Raw genomic sequence first — 25,049 nt, forward strand, 5'->3', positions numbered from 1 at the left:
TGAGGAAGTCATCAGGAGGACAGAAAGAAAAAAGCAAAGTCAGGTATGAACGGTTCTGTCCAGAGAAACCCTGAGCTGCTTTCACCAGTCCAGTCTTGTCTGATTTCCCATCAGCTACTTCAAAGAAGGAAAGAAAAGAGGGAAGGAAGCGTTCGGCTGCTCCGCTGACCTCAGAACAGCTGCTTAATTTAATGATTGACTGTTAAAGAAGTTCTGATCATTTTGTTCAGTGTCTCATCAGAGGATATTTTTTTATGAAATTTTATACAGACGTTCATGCTCCCCAGAGGATACATCCTCAAGATTTTGGCGATCTCAAGACTTCTTCTCGAGTGCCACCATGAGGTTCACATGTGTGATTTTGAGTGAAATGCTTCGACAGCTGGGTCCAGACGTTCATGTTCCCCTCGGGATGAACTGTAATAACTTAGCTGACCTTTTCCTCCAAATACCTTCTGAACTGTTTACACTCCCATCAACCAGAACTGGACTTTGTGATGTTATTTACACTTTTTTTTCCCAGCTGAAATCTCGACCGTGCGTTGAGGGTGTAAATAACGTGTTTCCATGTAAATGTGGGACATCAGGGCTTCAGGAGACTGTTTTTTTTTTGTTTTGTTTTTTAGTTTTAAAACAAGTCCACAGCTACTTCAGTTGTTTAGGAGAATGCTGCAACACTGTTTTGTTGTGAAGCTCCAGAAATGTTTTATGGACTATACTACTATAACTTCACCTGACTTTACATCAGCACGTGGGTGAGAAGATAATGACTGAATTTTCATTTCTTGGGTCTTCGTTAAGGCTAACTATCAAATGTTAGCTCGCCAACATGCTAACATAAGATGTTGAGCAATGTAAACAATGTTCCAGCTGAATGTAAGCATTTTAACATTGACATTAGGGCTGCAAATTATTATCATAACTGAGAAAAATGACCATCACATTGTCCCCTGTGATGTCAACAAACGGAAAGTACTAAACCCAAAAATATCACATGTATACGAGGATGTTAAAGGTGCAATATGTAGAATTTTACTCACTAAAATCATCAACAGACTGTTAAGAAATCGTCACTGTTGTGTTGAGGAGATATCTACTGAAGTTAGCATGCTAACCAGCTAGCCCCAGCGGTCCAAGGCTCCTGTGTGCTAGCGGTTAGAGCTCTCAGTGTGGACATTGCTAATCAAGTCAGCTAAAAGGACCGCTAACTACACGGCTAACCGAGCTACAATCTGGTATAGAGTATGTGTTCAACAGGTGGCCAATTCTTACCTACTGCAAATGATCACAGTTGAGAATTTGAAACAAGAGTGTTGAGATTTTTAACTTAGAAAATAACTTGACTAACTGATTAATTGATTTGAATAGCTGATTTGTTCTCTGTTGATCAACAAATTGATTAATCACTGTCAGATGCTAATGTTAGCATTTAGGATTGCATTTACCGGCCTCACAGAGCAGCTAGCGTAGCTCTAGACTTTATTTTATCCCTTCAACCTTCAGACTTGTTCTTTGATACTGCTGAACCTCAACCTTCAGTATAATTAGTTATTTACAAAACAGTGAAGCAAAAACATCTTTTGCTCTGCGGCTAACTTTGCTCAAATCCTCTATAAAACTGTCTCTTGTCTGTAACTGAAGGCACTACTTTATGTCTATCTTGTCACGTTCAGACAAAAAGTTAAAACCAACTAACCATCCAGCAGCAAAACTGCAAAAGGCTGCTATTGTCTCACGTTTAGGGAAATGTTAATCAGCTCCGATTGCAGACGTATGGTCTGCAGTCACCGGCAAACACAATGATCATATCTGTCTATTTCACATTTCCAACACATGGTCAGGTGATCAATGAACCAAAGTCCTCAAAAGTCAACGTACTGTGCGGACTCAATCAGAAGAAGCTCGGCCCTACAGAGAGACGGTGTGTCGTCCTCACTGTGTCCTCTGCTCAACTTAAACCTGCAGTATGTAAACCCACCAGGAATTTCATGAATGCTCTCAGTGCCTTGTGTCAGAGGGGTGACTAAGCTGCTTTCAGTCCAGTTCGCCTGGACTCAACTGTGAAATCCCCCTCAGAGGAACCAACAGTACTCTCACCTTCTTTGAGTTGGACTCAAGAGGTCGTTGGTGCTTTTACTGGGGACATTTTAGGAAGAATCTGTACGTGGCAGACCAGGAAACGGGGACATTAAAACCGATTGCATGTGTTAAAGGGAAAAGAAATCAACGCCTTTTCTGACAAAGCAGAGAAACCGGAGACGTTCGCCTGGACTCCATCCATGTTGGTGTACAGTTGACCCCAGATTAACCTCTCAGGTAAATATAATCCTCCTCTGTATCACCTCTCACTCCTCATACCGGCCTATGAACGCACCAGGATGCCAACGTCTGGCGACAGTCAACAGCCAATGAAAGACAAGTGTTTGCTTTTTTTTTTTTCCAGTCCTGCATAGAAATATAAGACAAGAAAACAGTCCCAGCATGCAGGCGGCTATCAGTGCATCTCCTGGTCCTCCGCATCTCTCTCTCTTTCTCACACTTTGACATATCGAGGCCTCACAAACTTAAATAATAAAGGAGGATCAGTCCGGTTTCTGTCTCGTCTTTATCTCTCTGTCTGTCTCTGTCTCTCTCTTTCCTAGATACGAATCGCAGCCACTCATGCAAAAACGGTCCAGCTCGGTTCCAGTTCACTTCCTGGACAAGTGTGAACAAAATGTCAACAGTTTCCAGTCCACCCACATTCAGGCGAGAGGCCAGAAGGTCAACAGTTGACAACAGGCGACGTGGTGCAATCGATCGTCCTATTGAACAGAGTATGAAGGCGTCAGACCCCTCAGCTCGGGTTAAAACAACACTCATCACACACACACAGGAGCTGAAGTGATGAGCAGGTCCAATAACGTGCTTTTTTTATTAAGAAGTCAGTCGTGACAGACTTTCCTTGAATGGGAAACCCTTTCACGTTTATTTTCTTTGCAGATTTTGTATTTTTTAACAGCATTTTGAAGTCTTTTCCACCCTTGAAATAACAAAAAGGCTGATGAAAGAGCTGATTTCATGTAGTTTCTGCTCAGATTAGAAGATTTTCACTTTTGATTATGAGTCACTTCGCATTAAAAACGTCGTGTCCTCGTGCTGCTTGAACTCTGTGTCGACCTAAAATCTTCTCCAAGCACTCCAAGAATTTTGATCCTAAAAACAAGGTGTGTTAAACAAAGAGATAAACTGAGATTATATCATCAATTTAATCACTCGGAAAACATTTCTCAGTAAAACCAGGAATTTTGTCACCGCAGCTCAGACGAGGCCAAACACGTCGGCATCGACATATTTACTTTTCTACTTTAGTTCTCAACATTTGGACGACAAACTCCTGATGAATATTCAGTCCATAGATTAAAAAGGAAGTTCAGAAAGGTGGGTGTGAGGAAAAAATATATGTTGCTCTTGTTTTTATAATGTTATTCTGAAAAGAAGGTTGATAATTATTTCTTTCATGATGGTTTATCCGTCAGGATTTTGTTCCAGAGATTATTTTATGGTACCTGTTGATTCAAGGTGTGTTTTCATACATTTAATACGTCTGTAGGGCTCAAAAGAAGTACCGAAAAGTAAATTAAGCTGACGTGTGTGTTTGATTTTGTGTTTTACTGCACTGTCAATATTAAAGAAAACACGACATTTGAGTTGGTTGTTTTCTTTCCTAAACATTGATGTTATTCTTCGTAGCAATGTGAATCCAAAGGTAGTTTTTTCGCTTAATTTAGATATTTATATATGCCACATCTCCATCGTCAAACTCGTTCCATGTTGAACAAACGCTTCTGCATTTTTGTGGCGTTGTTTTCAAGCTGGTTTTGTGTCCTAATGTCTTAATTCTACCCCAGAAATGAAACGAGCAGCAGCTGCAGCAGGTAACAGAAGTAAATGAGAGTGAGAACAAATAAACGGTTAAATATTCTGATGCAGGCTTGAAAAGATGTTCGCTCCAAAGTGACGTGAGAATGAACTCGGTCGGTCACATCACATGATAATTTCTTCTTTTCAAACAAGACGTGACCGAGGTTTACCTGCAGCTGCAGCTGGTAAACAAACCCAGAAGTTTATGTAACAACCTGCAGATCGTCACGTTGGATTTTGTCTTTGCAGTTTTCTTCCTGCATGCTGGGAAACAAAACAGCCACATCTCTCCCATCAGAGCTCACTGACACAGTGTGTAGAAGAAATATATGGTTTAGTATTTTAGCCTCGTTGATTTAATGTGAATCCACAGGGATGGAATGTAACTGAGTACATTTACTAAGTACAGTTGAGGTATTTGTACTCGACGTGCTGCAGCTGAGCCACATTGCACATTTTTACATTATTTATTTTATCAGCAATCAAAAACTGATTCTGATAATCAGATGAATGCTGTATATACATTTATTTTCTATATTATTTGTATTTTTAATGTACTTTTGATACTTAAGTAGCTACATTTCATTTAACATCAGATACTTTAAGACTTTTACTCAAACTACTCCTACAGTTGACTTTCAAACATCTTCACTTTTACTCTGTATCTCAGGACTGGAGGCCATAATATCCCCAAACTTTCCCTCTTTATTACTCACACTTTCTTTTATTCTAAATATCTTCCGAAGCAAGAAATTAGTCAGGATGAAAATAAAAGTATTCCTGTTTTTTTTTTTACTTTTTATATTTTGTCTGCAGCTGTTCAGTGAGCTCCACGTCCTCAGAGGAAACATTAAATAACGGATCTCTCTCTCTTCTCTCGCCGCTTCTTTTCTTTTTCCGTGCGTTTGAAGGTGAGCAGCTGTCTCATGTGAGACCTGTGGCTCCTTCTCTTTCTCTCGCAGGCTCCTTAAACAATCCCACAAGATTGGTCGCAAATGTTTGTTTGATGCAAATCCGAACAAATCCGCCGCTGTTCGTGGACACTCGCTGCGCTGTTTGCGCGTCTTGACGCAAACATGTTTAATGTCCTGGTCGGCAGATATTTATTCAGCTGCTGCGAGCTTCATTTACATAAAGAGAGAGAAAGAGAGACAACACACGGCTGACTGCAGCTGAAACACGCTCTGAACAGGCAGGGAGAGACCACAATATGTATCGATCAGGATGAGAATCTGATCGGGTTGATGGGAGGGATTATCGACAGTGGTATCCAACATTTTACGCATCAGATTTTTACATTCTCACAGTTTCGTTTGAGAGATAAAATGTATCTCTAGGTGGGAAAAAGCAAATATCGGAGAAGAATCAGAGAAAAATAATTGTCAGAGCTCCGTTTTTCTTTCCCTTTCAGATCTTATTGATCAACTCGTGACGCGCGAACATTTGGGCTCGTGTGGCACTAAAACAAAATCAATCAAACCTCAAAACTTTGCGTGTTTATATCCTGAGCTGTTGGCATTTTAAAGCGAAGTGATTTAAATGTTTTAGGGGCCTGAAGAGGGAAAACTGCAGGCCAGAGATTAAAAAATAAAAAACAAAAATAGTAGAAATATATCAGTTTTATGACGCAGAAATGTTGAAACAGCTGAAACTGTTTTTAAAATAACATTTTTGGTCACTTTTCAAGCTTAAACTCCAAATATTTTCTGTTTTTTCCTTCTCAGATGTGAGATTTTCTTTTATCTCACGTGAAAACACTGAATGTTTAAAGTGTTTTAGACTGAAAAAAAAATCTATTAGTTCAGCAGATTAACTTTTAATGCCAATAATCGTTAGCTGCATTAAAAAAAAGGCCTCAGGGGGAAAAAAACCTCTCAGAGTCCGATTTCTGCTTCTGTTCTCACTGGAGATGATTTGAAACCCGCTCGTATTTGTCTTAATTAAAAACAACAGGCGGAGGAGGCGAGGAAAGTGCGCACAACCTGCTCTTCAGGGGGGTGATTTCTCTGCACAAGGACGCTGTTTTATTGGGGCAATTAATTTGCATGAGATGTGTTTTTTTGCTTTCATTGCCTCCTCTGCTCTCAGTGCGGCCTTCATGCTCGTCCAAAACAACCTTGCCAGAGAACTGACGCGATATTTCTTCTTCTTTTACTCCCCCCCCCACCTCCTCCTGTCCTCTTTTATAATGCGTTTAAGCTCTGAGGCATACCACACGCACACACACTTACATCTGACCCCCTAACCTGGCCCCACCTACGTAATTACCGCATCAGAGGCAGTGAAATTCCTGCAGGTTATTTTGGAGAAACCAACTCAGGGCGCAGGAGTAATTATCACGCCATTACAGCGCTGCATTCAATTACGCCTCGATCAAATGTCTCCCGGCTCGATATTTAGGGCTTTTTAACGCCGCAGTTTAAAAAAAAAAAAAAAAAAAAGACACTCGGTTCTCCCTAAAGCGAGGGGGGAGATGTTAGTGTTTCAATTTAAAGACGGGAGACAGAGAGGATTAAACCGGCTGCTCTCTAAAATGGAAATTGCGGGGCCTACACGCGTTCACGCCTTGTATTAATTATGCACTAATTTGCATTTACCCCGTTATAATTAGCAAAAAACAAAATCAACAAGCTTTTGAATAAAAGTATGACTAATGCAAATGAGAGAAAAACAGGAATCTGGAGTTTGTAATTTGCTGGTGAACATGCATCTAAAAAAAGAAAACTTTGACTCCCTGTTGGGAATCAAAGTGGAGACAGTAAAAATATGACTTAACGGATCTTTATTGGATGAACATGTATGTAAGGGTGGTCGCCTTAAAGATACATTCAACATCTCACTGTCATTTTTGGAGCTATAAATCCACAATTTTTCCTCTCTCTCCAAAAATAAAAAAAAAATTAAAATAATAATAATAAAAATGCTCTGACTCCAATAATCAAGCCAAGTGCTGCGGTTCAAACATGTCCAATAATCACGACAATGCCCAAGAGAAGGAGGTCTGCTCTGAAAATGTCGAGGCTGGAGTCAGAAAGTCCGGAAGTCCTGCATCTGTTGTTTTTTTTCTCTTTTTAGATTTAGTTCTCCAAGACATTTCAAAACTGCCAAAACATATCTTTTTTTTTTTTCTTAAACAATGATTATAAAAGCTGAACTTTATGGCCAATTTGTTCTCTTTGGAATATTTGGAAAGATTTACATACAGGTTTTTTATTTCTTTTTTTTTTTTTTTTTTTTTTTTAACTCCCAAAGTGGTAATAAACAATTTTTCAAATTCGGAAAAAACACCAACTAAACATGGTCACTGTAACTGACCCAAATACATATTTACATATTTCAGCTCCTCGACGCAGCTGACTAAAAATCTCTGTCATCCTAAAATAACAAATTTTTCAGAAATAAAAACTATACAGGATTTGATTGGGTTTGGAGGTAAAGAGGAGGCGCTTTGCAGGAGAGTTCCTGTCGGTGCACCAGAAGGGGAAAATATTCCTCCCATCCAGAGAGCCAGAGAGCTGGTGGTCAAAGGAGTTTGGTTTGAAATGACTTTTTTTTTGTGTGTTGTTGTAGTTTTGGAAAAACAGTTTGGTTTTTCTTTAAGGTCATCCAAGAAGGAGCGTCTTAAAAACCCACTCGTCGTCACCAGGAACGCGTCCTGATCTCTTCACAGGACTCTGAGGGATTGTTTCTCTTCTGTTTTTTTTTTTTAGATTTTTAAAAAGACGTGAAAGAACGAGAGAGGGAGGAAAAAACAAAGTCCGATTGTTGAGCGTTCCTGCTGCTATCTTGTTGTCTTATGGTTCATAAACTCTTTTTGTCTTTAAAAACAAGCAATATGCTAATCTGGAAAATAAAAGAGCAGACGAGCAGGAAGGGAAAGAGGGAGCTGGGGGGGAAAGCCTGATCACAAGACTTGGAACCTCCAGGAGGCCTGGTCTTTGTAGTCCAAGCAGTCTGTGGTGTTAAAGTTGAGCTTCCACGAGGAGGCTGCAGTCTGCTCTTTGTAATCCAGGCAGTCGGAGGAGTTGAAGGCCAGGCTGGAGCCGCCGTACGCCTGGTGGTGGTGGTGATGGTGGTGGTGGCCTGACGACTGGCTGATGTGGTGGTGCGGGTGGCCTGACATGGAGGAGGCCGTCATGGGGCTGAGCTGGTGGGGGTGGTGGTGGGAGTGCATGGGGGCCAGGTAGGAGCCGCAGTCCACGCCGCTGAAGTAAGAGCTGGACGGGGCGGGGTAGCCCTGACCGTAGCCCGGCGTCTGGTTGTAGGACATGGGGTAGGAGGTGGCGGCGGCGGCGGAGCCTGACATTGAACGCTGCATACAGGAGGCGTTGGAAGGGGGTCCGGGCTCAGGGAGAGGGGCTACAGCTGGAGCGGGAGCATTTCCGGGGGAGATAGCCGGGCTCCAGATGGAGGAGACGGTGCTGATGGAGGTAGAGGTGCTGCTGAGCGCCGCCGGGCCCGTGTGATTGGTGGAGGAGGATGAAGACGAGGACGAGCCCGTGCTGGAGACGGCGGGAGGCGTGAACTGGCCGCTGCTCTCGGAGCCGGTGCTCTCCCGGGCAGGAGAAGACTTCTTCTTGGGCGGCCGGGCTTTGGCACTGCTGCCGCTCTGCTGCTGCTGGCGACACTTGGCCCTCCGGTTCTTGAACCACACCTACAACCGAGAACAGCAGCCAGGAGTTAGCAACCGTACACACAAACAACCTCGGCGTTTCATAGGGGAAAGATACTCCCAGGCCACGCCGGGAGTACATTATGGAGGAAAATTGGGGGTTATTAGCTATCAAGGTTCATTTCCACCCCGGCCCCTTGGCTCGGACCAGCCAGGGGTCTAATTTCATACCTAGTAGACGGCTCTAAGATAACAGGCTATTGGGTTTCACCACACAGTAGGGTAACTCTAGAGCACCGAGAGGGTAGGATCATGTAGAGCATTTTGTTTCACACACACATTCTGAGAATAACTCAAAGTGTGTGTGTGAGAGAGGCCTGCCTTGGTTTTCCCCCTAATGCCTTTCAAGAGTAGTATTTGTTCGACATCGTAGTTGCTTGTGGAGCATTTGTTGGCTCTTCATTGTCGATCCCATATTTCAGATCAAATTACAGACTCCACTGAGGTTGAATTGCATAATACACAACGGATTTAGCTGAAATCTTAGTTTTGAAATGTTGTTTTATTTACATCAAACTGTTTTTGTTTGTATGAAATAAAGTTGTGAACCAGAAGAAGGCCGAACAGGCCTGAACACATTCAGATCACCGATCAGAACCATCGTTACAGATCTGCTTTCAATCTCTGACGACGTTGTTTTTAAATCACTGATGTTTCTTTTCCCATTTATTCTGAATGTGATTATGTAAAGTGTCTCTGAGTATCATGAAACTCGCTATATAAATAAAATGTATTGTTGTTATTACATGTAAGAAGATTACATAATTAGGAAATTAAACTATTCTGGTACTTAGAGAAAAAAGATGTAATTAGATTACAGCTACATTCAGTAAAAAAGGGGATTAATAACAGGATTATAATTTTAAAATAAAGAACAAATCACTGGTCTGTAATCATGTGCACACACAACATCACTCTGATCTCGTTATTAAGATTAAATAAAAGTCATATTTATATTTATTTTCTCGTGTTTATCTGCATACGTTTGGTATTGAGGTACTCCAAAACTAAAGGAAAGTAATCAAGTTACATTACTTTCATATTGTGATATTTGGATTACTGACTACATTTTTAAAACAGGTAATTAGTAACTGTAATGGAATACATTTTTAAAAAGTTACCCTCCCAACCCCGTTAATGTAAATAACCACAACACTTGAACGCAACCTCCCCCATTCAGCTGCCCCCCTTCACATGTGATGTAATCTAGTAACACGTTACAGTTACTCTCCCAGTAACTAAATTAACCTACCATTCTGTGTAATTTTACCTCCAGTCGTAATCTCACCGTCTCGACTCTTATGTTTCATTATTATCCTCTTTAAAACAGGTCAAATCATTAGCAATAGAGCTAGCAAGCGTCAAATTAGCCTCATTTTGACACCTTTATTTTGCTCTCAGGTTACTTATATAATCCTCAAAAAAAAAAGAGTTTTTAAATAATATTTACTAGCATGAAATACTACAAAATGACTGAAACTATAAACAGATTTGTGACAATATTAGCAGCCAGCTAGCTAGCTAGCTAACATTAACGGTTGTTTTAAAAATAAGTGACGTCATCATCGGTCAATTTCGATGAAATTAATATTTAATCGTTTTTTTTTTAAAATCGATTTTCTGCTTTTAAAAGAGTGATAAAGCAAAGAAATAACTAAACTAACACTTAAAAAAAAAGAAAAAAAAAGTAGGAGAATTAATTACGCTTATTTTTTTTGGTCACTTGGCAACAAACAAGCTAACCTCAACGTAAAAACGTCAGCTTCCGGTGAGTTCAGGAATCTCGGGTAAAATCCAGTGTTGATTTTTTTTGTGAAGACATTTACAGCCTTTTTAGGACCATGTCGCCCCATCTTAGGTCATAATAATATATTAATAATTAATATCTAATGTCTGCATTTATAATAAGCCTACATCACCTGATTAATGTTAGCTAATGGCCTCCTTTATCCTCGTTAAACCGAGTTAAACGTCGGCCCAGGCAGGTCCGTGTTCACAGTTGTATTTGAACGCAGCAGCAGCCTCGGCTCTCACCTGGACTCTGGACTCCGGCAGGTTGATCTTCAGCGCCACCTCCTCCCGCATGAAGATGTCCGGGTACCGGGTCTTTGCGAACAGAGACTCCAGGACGTCGAGCTGAGAGCGGGTGAAGGTGGTCCGCTCCCGCCGCTGCTTCCTGGGAGTCGCTGCGGCGGAGAAGAAAAACAGCGTTAATATAAAAAAAAAAAGTCTTTACGTCATTAATACAATGATTATTGTACATCGGTGAGAAAAATTAAAATCTTTGAGGGGATTTATTTACACGGAAAACGGTTTCTGAATTATTTCACCATCATTCAAACGAAAAAAAAAGTATTCATTATTATTTATGAACATAAACTCTTGTACCGACTTGTGCCTCATTTACAAACGTGGAGAAATACACAACTTCTACATTAAAACAAATATAATTTAACGTTTATTTTCTTTTTAGATTATAAAAACTTACTGTCAGGTAGTTTAAAACTACTTTCTCCTAAAATGCCAATTAATGGCACACATCATCCGTCAAATTATCTTTTTAAAAATAATATTATTACCCAAAAAAACATCTTAATTGTCTTTAAATATATATATATATATATATAAATACACAACTCGAAGCAAGAAGGGATGTTGGGATGTGAGTGCAGATGTGGAAAGTGGAATGAAATGTGTCGCATTATTTTTGGGGACCACAAATATTCACAAAATTAAATAAAAAATCAAGTGAAACACTAAAATATCTCCAACTCATTTTGAGTAGAAGTTTTGAGCAGTTTACTCCAGTTTTTTTGGGGCCTTCGTCACTGTTTACTCCTCCAAACATCCATCTTTAAAAAGGTGTGTGAGTGTGTGTGTGTGTGTGTGTGTGTGTGTGTGTGTGTGTGTGTGTGTGTGCGTCTGTACCTGGGTATCCCACTGAAGGGTGCAGCAGGTCCATGGCAGCGCCGCTCAGCCCCAGGCCGTTCACGCCGTAGGGGGGCTGTTTGAGGTAGGACATCATGCTACAGGCGGTCACTGCTCCACCTAGCTCAGGCCAGTGGTTCGGTTTCCCCCGATGCTGCAGCTTGACGGAGCAGGGGACCGATCCAAAGAACTGACGGGAGGAGGAAAGAGTGTCAGTGAGCATGTTACCAGGGAGGCTTCACCCGAGAAATACAGGAAACTTTTCTGATTCAAGTTTGGAGAAAGAAGCTCTCAGAAATTGTCTCCCTAATAAATAATGTCAAGACATTTAAAAAATGACACAAAAGCAGAAATATTTACTCGGGTTTACTTTTTCCAAACTGCAGGAAAAACACCAAGAAATAATTAAAGCATCGTTACATAAGTTCCCAGGAGATCATGCTGTGGTTATTTAGAGGCAGCAGGATGTAAGAATGAGAATAAAGTGGAGAAGAAACTGATGATTCAGAAGCAGAGACGCACATTAAATCCCTCCAGGAGGATTTGGGGTTTTTTTTTTGAGTCAAGCGGCTCCTGAAACCTCAGCAGAGAAATAAACCGACTGTTTTTAATTTAAAGGTTGACACAACTTTAATTGAAACTGTGAAACTGATGTTATTTAATCATGAACACGTGATTATATTTGTTTGTTTCTATTAATGATTCATATTGTTTATTTTCTCACGTCACCTCTGCAGAATATTTACAGTATTTTATTAATGATATCTACATTTTGCAGTGAAAATGTGAACTTTACTTTTTGTTTTTATAATCAGAGAAACTTTTATCTCAAACAGCAATTAATAATTCAGTCAAACTCGTGTACTGACATCTATTATGTAATGCAGCATTTTACAGATCTGACCAAGAAATCTGATTCATAATTATTTAATTGGACAAAACGCAGGAGTATTTTTATTTTTTGTTATTTCATTATTAAGAAAAATGAATAAGTTGAAACTCGGAGCCTCCTGAGAAAAAATGTGTGTGTGTGTGTATTTGAAGGCCTGCACTGACACACACTCACACACACATATGTAAAAGGTGGATTATGGATGTGGTTTGATAATTTATAGATAAATCACAGCTGTAACTCGCTTCATTCTGTTTGTTTCGGGTCGTCAAACTTTGTGTGTGTTTTGACCACAGCGAGCCTCCTGTGGATCCTCAGCTCGGCTCTGAAGCAGCTGAATCCACAGCAGAAGAAACATCTACTAAATAAACCCACAGTATTACTTTTAAAAAAGACACAACTGAGGAGTCAATTCAGATAAATTCACTTTTGTTTTGCTTTAATTTCTCAGGAAATCACCTGTTTTCTTCTCTACTGCAGAGCTTTAAAAGAAGGGAACGAAACTTCATTTAAAAAACGTCAAATTTTACTTTTGCTTCCTCATTTTCAGCAGATTAAAAGGCGGATTGTAGAATTATATTTTCTGTAATCTGTAGCGATAATTTCCATGCATTTCCGTGATGTTTACATCAGTGTAGCCTCTAAAAATAAAGGCTGCATCACACACTTTTAGTTTGTTTCTCTGAAATAACATTTGGTTTATCTCAATCCACGAATTCAACAATAAACAGCTACTTTACTTTTCATGTATTTCACTAACTAACCTTAAATTTACATCCAGAAAACTCAGATAATTCTGATGGATCTCTCTCTTTTTTTTTAGTAAACTGATCCTAAAGTTTGATTTTGCTCCTCACTGAAGAAATATCTAAACTAAAAAAAAAAAAAAATACACCTGGAGGTTTAAAGCGTGTGAATTAAATTAGTGTCTCTGAAGAGGGGAGATTATTTTAACAATGAGCTTCCTGACTGACCAAAAACCAACCCCGGACTAACCAAACGTGTATTCCAGCGGCTTTTTTTCCTCCTTCTCTTTTTTTTTTTGTTAGAAAACCGCATTTCCAGCCTGCCAGGCCGGAGTGAAAAGGACGAGATCTTCGGTGCAAATGAACTCAATTAGAATTTAGATTAGACCTCCGGGGAGAGAGCGTTTCAGAAGGGCTCTTATCAGCAAAATAAATTAACAAAAACCAAAACACGCCTCTCCAATTATCTACTAAGTGGTTCAAACGTTTTAATGGCCAATTGCTCTCAAAAAGAAAACTCGCAGGAGTGAACTGGAATAGAAATATGAAAATTATCTACACCGGAGGAAGTTGACTCAATTTATCCAGTTCAAGTCTCGAGTCCTCCACGGGGCGGATTAATTGATATACCCGCAAAGAAAAAGAAAAAAAAACACACTCCCTCTGCAAATTGAAATCACGCACAGCGCCACATGTCACAATTTAACGTGAAAATGTTAAAGTGAGCAGTTTAAAAAGTGAGTTTTCTGTCGCTTCTGCACTCTCAGCTGCTCGCGTTAATGGTGCGGGGGGTTTTTTTTGTCGTGGAGTAAAATTACGCACAAAACTAGAAGAATCTGGAGTAAATAAGTGAGAGCAAAACAGAGCAGACGTTACCTTGTTGGTCTCCTTCCCTTCTCCCGAGCTCTCGGGCCACAAGAGGCGAGCAGCAGTAAAATTATCCAGCAGTAGGAGGAAGTCTGCAGGGCACAAAACTCAAACAGCGGCGGCGGCGACAGACTTGTTCAAAAGCAAACAACCGAGCGGCATCACGGAGAAACGCGCAGTAATCAGCAGCACACGGGCGTCACCGCGTCCTCGGTGCGGTTCCGGGTGTTTTTACAGCCAAATAAATCAAACTCATTTGCTTTCAGGGGGCTTGTCGTTGTCTGTCAGAGTGTTAAGGTGATTTCTAATGGAGACGGATGGAGATTGATCACCTTCTCTCCGCCCTGCGCCTCTATGAGCGGAGGACACCTGCGGATCCGCCTCCCGCACCCAATCGGCGCGCGTCCCCGGGCTGACGGACGGAGAGGGCGGCCTATAGGCGCGCAGAGGCAGCCTGGAGAGCCCACTCCCACTTACTTACCCCCCCACTCACCCTCCTCACCCTCCTCCCCCTCTCGGTCCTGGTCCCGAGACCGGACGAACCAAAGAGGTTTTTGTAGAAAGATGGGAATGTTTCACAGGCCTGCAGGAGGAAGTGTCAGATCTGCTGTGCGTAAAAGGAAGAATTTAGACGATTTTACAGGAAGAGTTTATTATTATTATTATTATTAATATTATTTTATATTTGCATGCAGCTCACAAGAAAAAGAAGCATCATCTTTGGAAGTCAATTCTTATCTTCTAACTAAAATCTGACAGTTTTCGTGCGTCCTGGAAATGCGCTGTGCGTAAAAGCGTCCTTTCATTTCCTCTAAAACGTCAAACCAGTTGTTAAATTGAATCAAAATCATGATTCTGAATGTTGCAGAAGAAAGAAAATTCTTCTTTTGAGGCTTTGAAATGTTCCCAAGGGTCTTTAGCTTCTCAGAAAGCTGCATTTTAGTCTCCTGAAAAGGCCGGAAAGCCTCACGAGTGTTTTATTTTGTAATCAATCAATCAATATTGGTGATAATTCGTCTTTGATCACATTTGTCACCCCTAACAAAAAGTGAGCCTGACAAATAAAACCGGAAGAAAGAAGTTAAATTCATCCATTTTGATTTTTATTGTGATACACCCCCCTCCTCTCTCTCTCGCTCGCTCTCTCTCCACACACGCACACACACACTCTCTCTCTCTCTCTCTCACACACACACACACACCAGTCTCATGAATATTAATGAGGTCTAATCCCCATTTAGAATTACATTTGAGGATGGTTGACGTAAAGTTTAATAGGGATAGACCTCAAACTCACTGCGGAGGAAAAAGAAGAATCCACAGAAGGAGAAGAAGAAGAAAAATCTGCGGTCACTGAATCAAATCCTGCACTTTGTGTCGATGTTTTTAATGTGTTTTTAACCCGTCACACACAAAAACAAACTATTCTCTTTTCTTTTTTTTTTCTGGCCCGGGTGTCAGTAAAGGGTCGTGGAGATGCAGCTGAGCACAGCTCGGCTCGGCTCGGCTATCCTTTGTGGATCTGTGCAAAAAAAAAAAAAAAAAACTTCTGTAAATGAGGCCTGAGCTGAAAGCGAGCTAATGTTCAGAGAGAGAGAGAGAGAGAGAGAGAGAGAGAGAGAGAGAGAGAGAGAGAGAGGCTGCAGGATGGAAATTATATTTTTTTATGTGTGTGTGTGAGGAGGGGGAGTATCAAAGTGGGGGCCGATGGGACTTAAAAGTCATCCACGAGAGCACTTTGACAGAGAAACTTAGACATCAATAGTCGGCGGAGCAAAAAAAAAAAAGGGAACAAAGTGATGTTGGAGGTTGTGTGGAGGCCTGTAGTGATGCTGCGTATTACAAACGGGAGGAGAAGGGCACCTGAACGCACCATAATATGAATCTATCCGTGGTTTTTACGCACAGAGGCCAAAATCAGACTGATGGTCAAACATGTGATTGAAGTAAAAAGCGGGGATGCGTCATGAAGTGACGTTTGTTTCAGGTGAGCTGATGGTTTGTGTTCCCTGGAGGTCAAACACTTTTACGCACCGTTTTATTTCCACCACATCTGAAGTCCGAGCAGTCAGAGGGCCCGTGGAGGGTCTGACCGAAATACCATCACCCCTCCTCTCCTCTGCACACACACACAGGCTCCCGTTAAATTATGCAAAAAGGCCATTCAACAAATATGGCCCTCACAACACAAAAGACTCGCGTTATTCTGACATTTCCCCGACATTTCTTGTTTTTTTCCCTCCTCTCTCGATGTGAGTAAGACCCCGAGATAAACCCCTGAACAAGTATCAAGTTATCAAGTTGCACCAACCTTTTGTAATAAGAGTATTTTGTCTAATCCCAAATTGCAGTTGAATTTTCTTAATGCTGAGCTGGTAAAGCCTGGGATTAGGCGGAGAGGAGAGGAGGGGGAAAAGTTTTGTCCCTTCAGCCGGCAGGATTGGAAGCGGGGATCTGCGGGGATGTTGTCGGTGCTTATTAAAACGATGATGCATAAAACACAGTGCTTGTAGGAGCCCCGGCGCTGCACGCAGAGACCCGGGCTCCCTCAGGTGCAGGGTTTTTTGGACGGCGGCGGGGAAAGGAAGTGAATGCAGAGGGCCGAGCGGCGCTCAGCACCTGTGAGGTGAGGCCAGGAGACATCAAAGCTCAGGAGATAATCCATTCAGCTGAAGGATCCTCAGCTGCACAGCAGCGCCGAGGCACCGCCGCTTTTTACGCAGCGCGTCGCTCTTATTCACTGAAAAATAGGAAACTGACTCCAAATGATTTTCACTCCTTCTGCTTCAACAGGAGCTTTAAAGAAAGCCGAGCGATGCTGCAGAGGTAAGACGAGGCTGTTTCTGCCTTTTTATTAATTCTTTAATCTACAAAACATCCAGAAAAAATGTTAAAATAATACATTTATCACCTGGAACGATTTATTTCTCTGGGCCTTGGAGTATTTTTTTCACAAAACCAGGACTGATTTCAGACTTAAATGAATTTTAAACTGTTATTAAGAAGAAGAAACACCAAAACTTTTAGTTTAATTTGTGCGTAAAAGTTGAGTTTTACGCACGAACATTAAAACACAGAAAATATTTAAACACATTTATATGAAAAGTTGAACTCCATGAAGAAGTGACAGGTGTTGTGAATAATTATTGAGGTTACACACACACGCACACACACTCACACTCACTCACTCTCTCTCACACACACACTCACACACACACAGCCACATGCAGCGCTCTGCCGGCACCGAGCAAAAACGTCCTTCACCGCTCCGGCTCTTCTTCTGCTTTATTCTCCAGATTACTGAGAGCCGTGATAAACGCGCTATAATACAAACTAAAACAAAGCGCCTCGGGGGACGTGGAGTGCGTAATGTGCGCGTACGGTCGGTCCCAAGCAGAGAAGAAACGAATCGGCAAATTAATTTGAAAGTATCAGAAAGGCCGAGGGAGGACGTCTGCTGTCACAACCTATTTTCCTGCTTAAATCGGGGATGGGAGGCTGCCTGCAGGGATGGAGCGGAGGGTTCAACCACAGATACTTTATATCACGAGGAGGATTCAGAATAAGTTAAAGCTAAAAAAAAAACCCACCAGAAATTTAATTTTTCAACATCTGAAAATTAACATCGATCATTTCCGACTTCTCTCCATCGTTGGTTCCGGGGTTCCGCTGGGCGCGCACAGGAGCGGCCCAGCGAGGAAGAGGGAGTAAAAAAAAACAAAAAACCATCTGCTCGGTACAAAGTGATTTCTCTAATCTTCCTCAGAGGAACCTGCTCAGCACCGACCTCAAACAAAACAAAACCAAAAAAAAAAAAAAAAAAAAACCTCAAACGCCAATTTTAATTTATAAACACGCACAAGTCGCAGGGGAATTGAACACAGCGCAGAATAATAAGCATTGCTAAACGCGCACCGCTCGCTGCTGAATGCAGTGATAGGGGCCACTTATGTGCAGCGCTGCAGCCGAGGGCGTGCATGCATTTCAATAAGTTTTAGAAAAGGAACAGGAAAAAAAATCAGAGATATGTTTTGGATCAGGTGTTTGTGCAATAATACAAATTAAAATCCATCTTTAGAAAATAAAGACACATTTAAAAAAAAACCTTTGAAAGATTTTCCAGAGGGTCAAAAACACGCCACACGCTGCTTTCTGTGGAGTATGAAATCATAAGGACTTTATTATTGAAGACTTGGGTTATGACACTGGAATAAATAAACAGATAATAAATGTTCAACACGTAAAAGGACATCTGGAGCTCTAAGTGATGGAAGCATAATTTCTCTTCTTCAGATACAATAAATAGAAACCAAAAAAGTTTGTTGAGCAAAAAAAAAAAAAATGCACATGAAATGAAATGTGATGGTAGGTTCACTTACGAGAAGCAGCTTAAAAAGACAATAAATAATATATATATTTTTTTGTTTTTGACTGCATGAATCCTGACAAAAAAAAACAAAAACAAAAAGAGGATTTTGGAAGCTGTTGGTCAGAGCAGTGATGAAAATATACAACATGAGATTTTCTTTTTTTTTTTTTTTTTCCTTAAACATCTTTTCTTTTGGTAAACTGCTTTCAAGCCAAGACGATAAAAAAAAGCAATAGGAAAAGTTAAGATTTATGAACAGTAATGCGTTCCCCCTTTAAGATATTTTACAAGTAAAAACTTTAAAATAATTCAAAGATACACAGTCAAGTAATGAAGTAGCTTGAAAAGACTGATATTATAACGACTCGTTTTTTTTCCTTTTAAAAGTCCACATCGCCACCGTCATCATCGTCATCATCATCATCTCAGCGTGATGAAGAAAAAAAACAAAAAAAAATCCCTCCCAGTAAACCCAGTTGTGCTGTACCTCAAACCTCAGAGAAGGCTGTGCTGCTGCTGCTGCATCTTTACATGCAAAGTATCACACTGTCTGACAGAGCCTCTACTCTTTTATTTATATTACATACATGTACCGTTCTTGGTAAAGCGAAGGAGAGTTAAAATAAAAAAAATCGTATATAAGTGGGACAGTTTGAGTCCGTATAAAGTTGGTGCAAAGGCGTCGCAGGGCCGAGTCTCTGCGGGTAATCTGACCGGAACAACAACCACATCAGGATGATAGAAACGTTTAGGAAAGCCACCATCAAATAATAATAATAATCATATCAATAATAATAATGATACATTTCTTTTATCGGCTACATTTGTTGGTTGTGTTTTCTCTGAAATGACAATCATTGAAGCACACACTTCTCCTCTTTCTTCGCCATCTTTCCTTTGTTCTGCTCCAGCGTCCTCTCCAGGTGCTCGTCCTCCTCCTCGGCTCTGCGGAGGGCAAAGGTCAAAAGGTCAGATGTGTCTGGGGAGGTGGAGGCGGGGAGGAGGTGGAGGTGGAGGTATATATACACACACACACAGACACACACACACAGGTAACACAGTTGCTGCGACGGATGCCCGTGGAGTGGCCTAGCGCCAGGGGCTGGGCTCCGACCTTTCACCCGCCTGGCACCCTGTTGGCGGACGGAGCCGCCAATCTGGATGGGATCCCGCCCATGCAGGTGTGCATGCAGGACGACTGGGACGCAACGTAACATGCAATTATTTCACTACGTCTACGGACTCTCCACAGACGCCTGGATATTCACACACTGAGACTGAGCCATGTTTTTAGATGTTCTTAGGGGAACTTACTGTTTCTCCTGGGCGTCCAGGTCCCTGACCAGCGCGTCTCGCTTGTTGACCAGTATGACCAGCTCATCCAGCAGCAGCTGCTCTCGTCTCTTCTGGGCCTCCGTCTTCTGCCAGTCTACAACGACAACAGAGGAACAAACTGTCAGAGCAGGAGACGCTGAGGACAAACTGTTCTGACTAAACCTTTGAGACACTTTGTACCACGAGGACAACTTTTATTATCTTGTTCTGGAACTCGTGACTTCATGAGACAGATGAAGATTTCTACAAAGAGTCTGATCCTCCTGGAGTAGAAACATTTCTAATGACACTGCTTTTGGACTCCACCCGAGTCTGATTTAAGGACTACAGAGCTTCAACATGACAGTTTGGTTCATCTTCTTTTAACCTGCTGGACTCTGCACAGATGGACACAGGACCAGTTGCACGTATTGAAGAGTGTGTAGATATGACGTGTACACACACTCAGGTCAGGTTGTGTGCGTGTTTGCACAGTGAAATTGTGTTGACCTGAGCAAACACACTTGACAGACTGTCATGTTAATCTGCAGCGTCATGATGCACACAGAGATATGCCAGGAAACACATTCCCACAGGAACACGCTGCTCGTTTAAAGACGTCAATCATAATTTTGAAAACACAGATGACAAGAAAGACTCAGAACTTAACTGTAAAACCTGGAGTTTAAGAGGAAATGGTGTAAAAATTGGTGAATGTGTTTGTAGTCAAAGTTTTGTCTTGATGGGTGATATGATTAAAAAAAAAGATTTGTATTTTACCAAAAAAGACGAAAAATGATTCAAATTTTGGTTCAATTATTGACATTAAAGTTTAGTAAAATTATTCTGGATAACGACAGAGTGAAATTCTGTTTGTTTCCACTCGTTAACGATTAAAAACCGTCCTCGTTCAGTCCTAATTATTCAAAATCTAAATAAATGTAAACATGTAAAAGTCACCTCACACGCAAACAGCTGCATAAACAAACAAACAGGTGATCCCCTGACTCCATCGCTCAGTTCTCCAGGGTCTTTGCAGGAAGGGGCCCCACAGGGCCCCACAGGGTCCAGGTGGGACCCCGATCCAAATCCCCTCAGCCTCTCCCTGGAGGGGAGGAGGGGGGATGCCCACAGGAGAGCACTCACTCCCCCTGGGGCTCAAATATCCGCCTGGCGCCCTTGGCTCCACATTCACCCAACACCGGGGCAGCGCTCCCCCCTCCCTCACCCCCTCACCCTGAAGACTGCTCAGAGAATGATGTCACTTCTGCTCCTTTTTTTTTTTTACAATTACATAAAAACATTCATTAGATGAAATAAGCTTCAACTTTATTGTTTTAAGTGCCACAAAAAGCAGGCGAGCATCATCTTTAATCCAACTGATCTGATGTTCAGATACAGAAACATCTCAGGCAGGAAATCTGAAGCTCCTCCGCAGCTCAGTGTGAGAACGTGTCGCCCTCCTTCTCCATCGTTTCATATTTTAAAAAAATAAATCTGCTCCGTCCCAGAGAGGATTCAAAACACAACTTCTGTGGCGCGTAGGCAACTTCACCCCTCTATCAATATTTAACCGCCTATTGATCGAGAATAAAAGGGATGTTGTAAAATGTCAGTCCCAGAATAAGTGTGGCTTTATTAAAAATAAATACCCCCCCTCTCATTGAGTCAAATTGCGGCAGTCAGGCAGTGTGTACATGTGTGTGTGCATGTGTGTGTGTCACGCTGGGCCCAGTGTGTTTGTCCTGAAAGGTCTGCGCTCTCTTCATTGGCCCCGCTCGTCCCTTTGAAGTCGACCACAGAGCGAAATGAACACAGTCCCAATATTTGGCTCTCTTCGTTCTCCTCTTCCTCCTTCTTTCTTTTTTTTTTTTTTTCTCAGGGAAGCAAATTTACTCTCCTCTGGCTTCTGTGGGGGAGTCGACAAACACTTCAGACCTGCCAAATATGTCCCAACCTGCATCTGAACTGATGTTTTTTGTTTCATCTTTAAAAACAAGCAGCGGGTTAGGGAGCAGAGAAATCAAGACAAAATGTGTCGAAGTGTAGAAAAAGAAAAAGCAGATGACTCATCGCGTGAGTCATCATCTTTAGATAATTGTGAGGCAGGAATGTGCGTTTCCATATCTGCCATAACTCCCACAATCCTCTGTCTCGACAAGGCCGGCCCACAGAAGGAGGGTTCAGGAAGAGAGAGGGAAAAAAAAAAACTTCCCACAAAAACACAGAGAGGTATGTCAAAAAAAAAAAAAAAAAATCCTGCCCTCCTTCTCCTTCAGAGCCAAAAAGCCAAAGTCCTGGTGGAGGTGGTGGTGGTGGTGGTGGTGGAGGGGGGGTGTTCCTGCTGTCAATCACATGTCGCAGAGTCCCGCCCCCCTCATTAGGAAGGTAAACAATAAAGAGAGCCGATGAGAGACGTGACCAGGCAACACCAGAGCAGGGCAGGCTGGGTAACCAGACACCCAGGAACAAACAAAACACCCTGCAGCCACTCAGCAACCCCCCCACCACCCTCCACATGAACCCCGCCTCCCCCATCAGAGAGAGAGAGAGGGAGAGAGAGAGGTTAAAGACTTAGAGGAGTGTGTACAACTCACATGGTGGGTGCGTATTCAGATAACCCTCGCCGTGCACGCCAACGGTAACCATGTGAGTCTGCACAAGGCACACAAGAATGCGCTGGTTCAAATCCCCATGAACCCCTCCCCGCCCGCTCTCTGCGACGCTAAATTTATTCAAGAGAGCAAACTGGTCCAAAGCTTCGTTCTCTCACAGCGAGGAGAGACGGGCATCTATCCGTCTCTCGCTCGTTTCCTGTCTCACGCACCATCAGAGAGATCTGATCCGCAGCTTCATGTACGTTCAGACGTTTACGAACACGATCTATAAACTTATTCTCCTTCATTTTGTCTTTGTTGTTTTCTTTCTCGTCCTCTCTGCCTCTTGTTCTTGTATAAAAGGCCTCCGAAAGCTGGTTTTGGCCGAGGTCCAAGTGGAGTCAAGAGACAAAAAGTGTCACCAGAGATGAAGGAAGTCGACAGGCCGGGAAAAATGGCGGATAAATAGAAATTATCTCAACGGCAACGAGGAGAGTGGTTCTCTGCCACGTCACATGGAAACGATGAAAAGTCAAACACAAACGTTTCGTTATCTCACAGCAAAAGTGTTTAAACTTCTCTTTGTGTCAACAGTTAATATTTAAAGGAGAAGTCAGGTGATATTCTATAATTTCCTTATTGTCAACAAAACCTATTGATCCTAGTAAGAAGTACTGGGAGTTTAGCCAAAGCTCAACATGAACTAGAGATCGATCGATGCGATTTTTGTCCGGGCTGATACCGATATCGACTATTTGCAGTAAAAATAAAAACATTTGTGTCAAAATTCAGTATCTTCATCAACATGATGCACTAAAACATACTGGAATCACTTTACCTGACATTTTGTTGTTTTAGTGAACACCCCTTTTAATGAAAAAACAATCAATCTTCAATAATCTAATCATAAGTCATTACATGCATGAATAAAGGATAAATTATCTCCCTGTCGTAATTTAGTTTGTAATCTGTAATATTTCCACACGTCCGATATAAAACACTGTTTTTGTGGGAAACTCTACAGGCAGGCCGAGCTGTCAGCCACGGTTAAGTATCTTGGAATGACTGGAAAGATGCCCGTTCCTCTTCAGGAAATCAATATCCGACTGTTTGTTAACGAGCTTCACAGTTTCTTCAAGTCACTCGTGAGGAAATTCACGATTGTCTTGATAATAAAAATCCACTACGATCGACTTATCAACTTATTATAGTGTTTTTATCCTCCCATCTCTAACGGACAACCACTTAAAAAAGCAAGAAAACCACTGTTGATGTAACGGTTTTGATCATCAACACTCACAAACTGATTCATATGAAAACTTCTCTGAGACAGACGTCTCTTAAAATCTTTAAAAAGTTAGTTTATTCTTCTAACTTTCTTAAACACAGGCAGATTGGACAGTCGACAATCCAGCACCTGAAGCGCGAATCTAAACTAAGCTGCACATTTTAAAACACCTGTTCCACCAGATGTGACAACAACCAGCATATAAAACCGCGTTAGCTCCACTACAGGAGGCACTTGTTCCATAAAGTCACATCTTCCGTGCAGTGACGAGAATATTCACATTTACTTTATCTCGCAGGAGCCTAAAAAGCCGCACAAACAAGCTTAATGCAAACAAATACATTTCCCTAAATTCCCCCAAAACTCGAGTCAACAAACTCGTGGAACGAAGCTACTTGTTATCGGCGGTTCCAGTCAACTAGCAACCCTGAAAGAGTTGGCGACATCATCAAAAGTCGCCCATGTGATAGGATTCCATAGTGCACCTAATCAATCAGGGTCTGTGGCGCGCCGCCCCGATGTGTTACAAAGCCCAAATAGATTTACAAATGGGAAGTGTGTGTGTGTGTGTGTTTGTGTGTGTGTGTTTGTGTGTGTCGGGGGTGTGGAGAGGGATAAGCTCCTGCATAGGATTACATATTGATTTTAAACATATAAAAAAGCTTATCATATCAAACCGTAACAGGAAAAACTCTGGGACCCGGCTATGCATAAATCCCTTTTAGATGGCGAGAGGGCGTCCACTTTAAAACACACACACACACAAACACACAAACACACAAACACACACACACAGGTCTTCGAAGGGAGCCAAGACACAGCTTTGTGTGTGTGCATACATAGGTGTGAATCGGTAAGCAGATAAAGAGGGCATAGTGGATCAATTTTGTGGCAGGGAGATGAGAGTGTGGCATACAGATGGCATTTTCCCACCTGGCATCACACCAAGCAGGTACACGGAGGTGGTTATCACCGAGCATGCTCGAAAACAACGTCTACACTGGTCCGAGAGCCTCCACCCGACCTCCGACTGTTTTAATCTGCAACAGCTGCACATTTCACCAAACTTCTTCTAACATCGTGCTGATGAAGTCATGACCACTCTGATGTTAAAGGATAGGTTCACCCAAAAAATTCAAATTCAGTCATTATCTACTCAGCCTCATGCCGATAGAGAGTCAGGTGAAGTTTCGTAGTCCGCAAAACATTTCTGGAGCTTCACAGCAAAACAGCGTTTCAGCATTCTCCTAAACAACTGAAGTAGATGGAGACTTGCTTTGAAACAAAACAGAAAATTGCTCCATACAGCTCATCCGGCGTAATCAAAGTCTCCAGAAGCTCTGAGATCCCCCGTTGATTTTAAAGTATGTTATCTACACCGCTTTAAAGCCTAAATCTTCACTGTAGCTGCTAAGCTAAAAGTGCAAGAGTTGGGGATCAATTTGGGATCTCAGAGCTACTGGAGACTTGGAG

The 25,049-nt window shown here is 41.8% G+C and overlaps 2 protein-coding genes across 4 annotated transcripts in view; both read right to left on the bottom strand.

Annotated features, from left to right (window-relative positions):
- Positions 1-6,668: 6,668 nt before the first annotated feature.
- On the bottom strand, positions 6,669-14,317 carry otx1 (orthodenticle homeobox 1). Its single transcript, XM_073482091.1, has 4 exons — positions 14,018-14,317; positions 11,504-11,693; positions 10,610-10,761; positions 6,669-8,557 (listed from the first exon to the last, which is right to left on the bottom strand). The coding sequence occupies exons 2-4, from the start codon at positions 11,598-11,600 to the stop codon at positions 7,808-7,810; spliced, it is 999 nt and encodes a 332-aa protein (XP_073338192.1). The 5' UTR covers positions 11,601-11,693; positions 14,018-14,317; the 3' UTR covers positions 6,669-7,807.
- A 3,844-nt stretch (positions 14,318-18,161) lies between these two features.
- The window catches only part of ehbp1 (EH domain binding protein 1), a 151,343-nt gene continuing 144,455 nt past the window's right edge, over positions 18,162-25,049 (bottom strand). For all 3 annotated transcript variants that reach the window (XM_073481835.1, XM_073481834.1, XM_073481833.1), the window contains 2 exons: positions 19,692-19,806; positions 18,162-19,322 (listed from right to left, as the gene is read on the bottom strand). In XM_073481835.1, coding sequence (XP_073337936.1) covers positions 19,232-19,322; positions 19,692-19,806 — 206 coding nt within the window. In that variant the 3' untranslated portion in view covers positions 18,162-19,231. The remainder of the gene's footprint in view (positions 19,323-19,691; positions 19,807-25,049) is intronic.

Source organism: Pagrus major, chromosome 15 (genome assembly GCF_040436345.1).
Source record: "Pagrus major chromosome 15, Pma_NU_1.0".
NCBI lineage: Eukaryota > Metazoa > Chordata > Actinopteri > Spariformes > Sparidae > Pagrus > Pagrus major.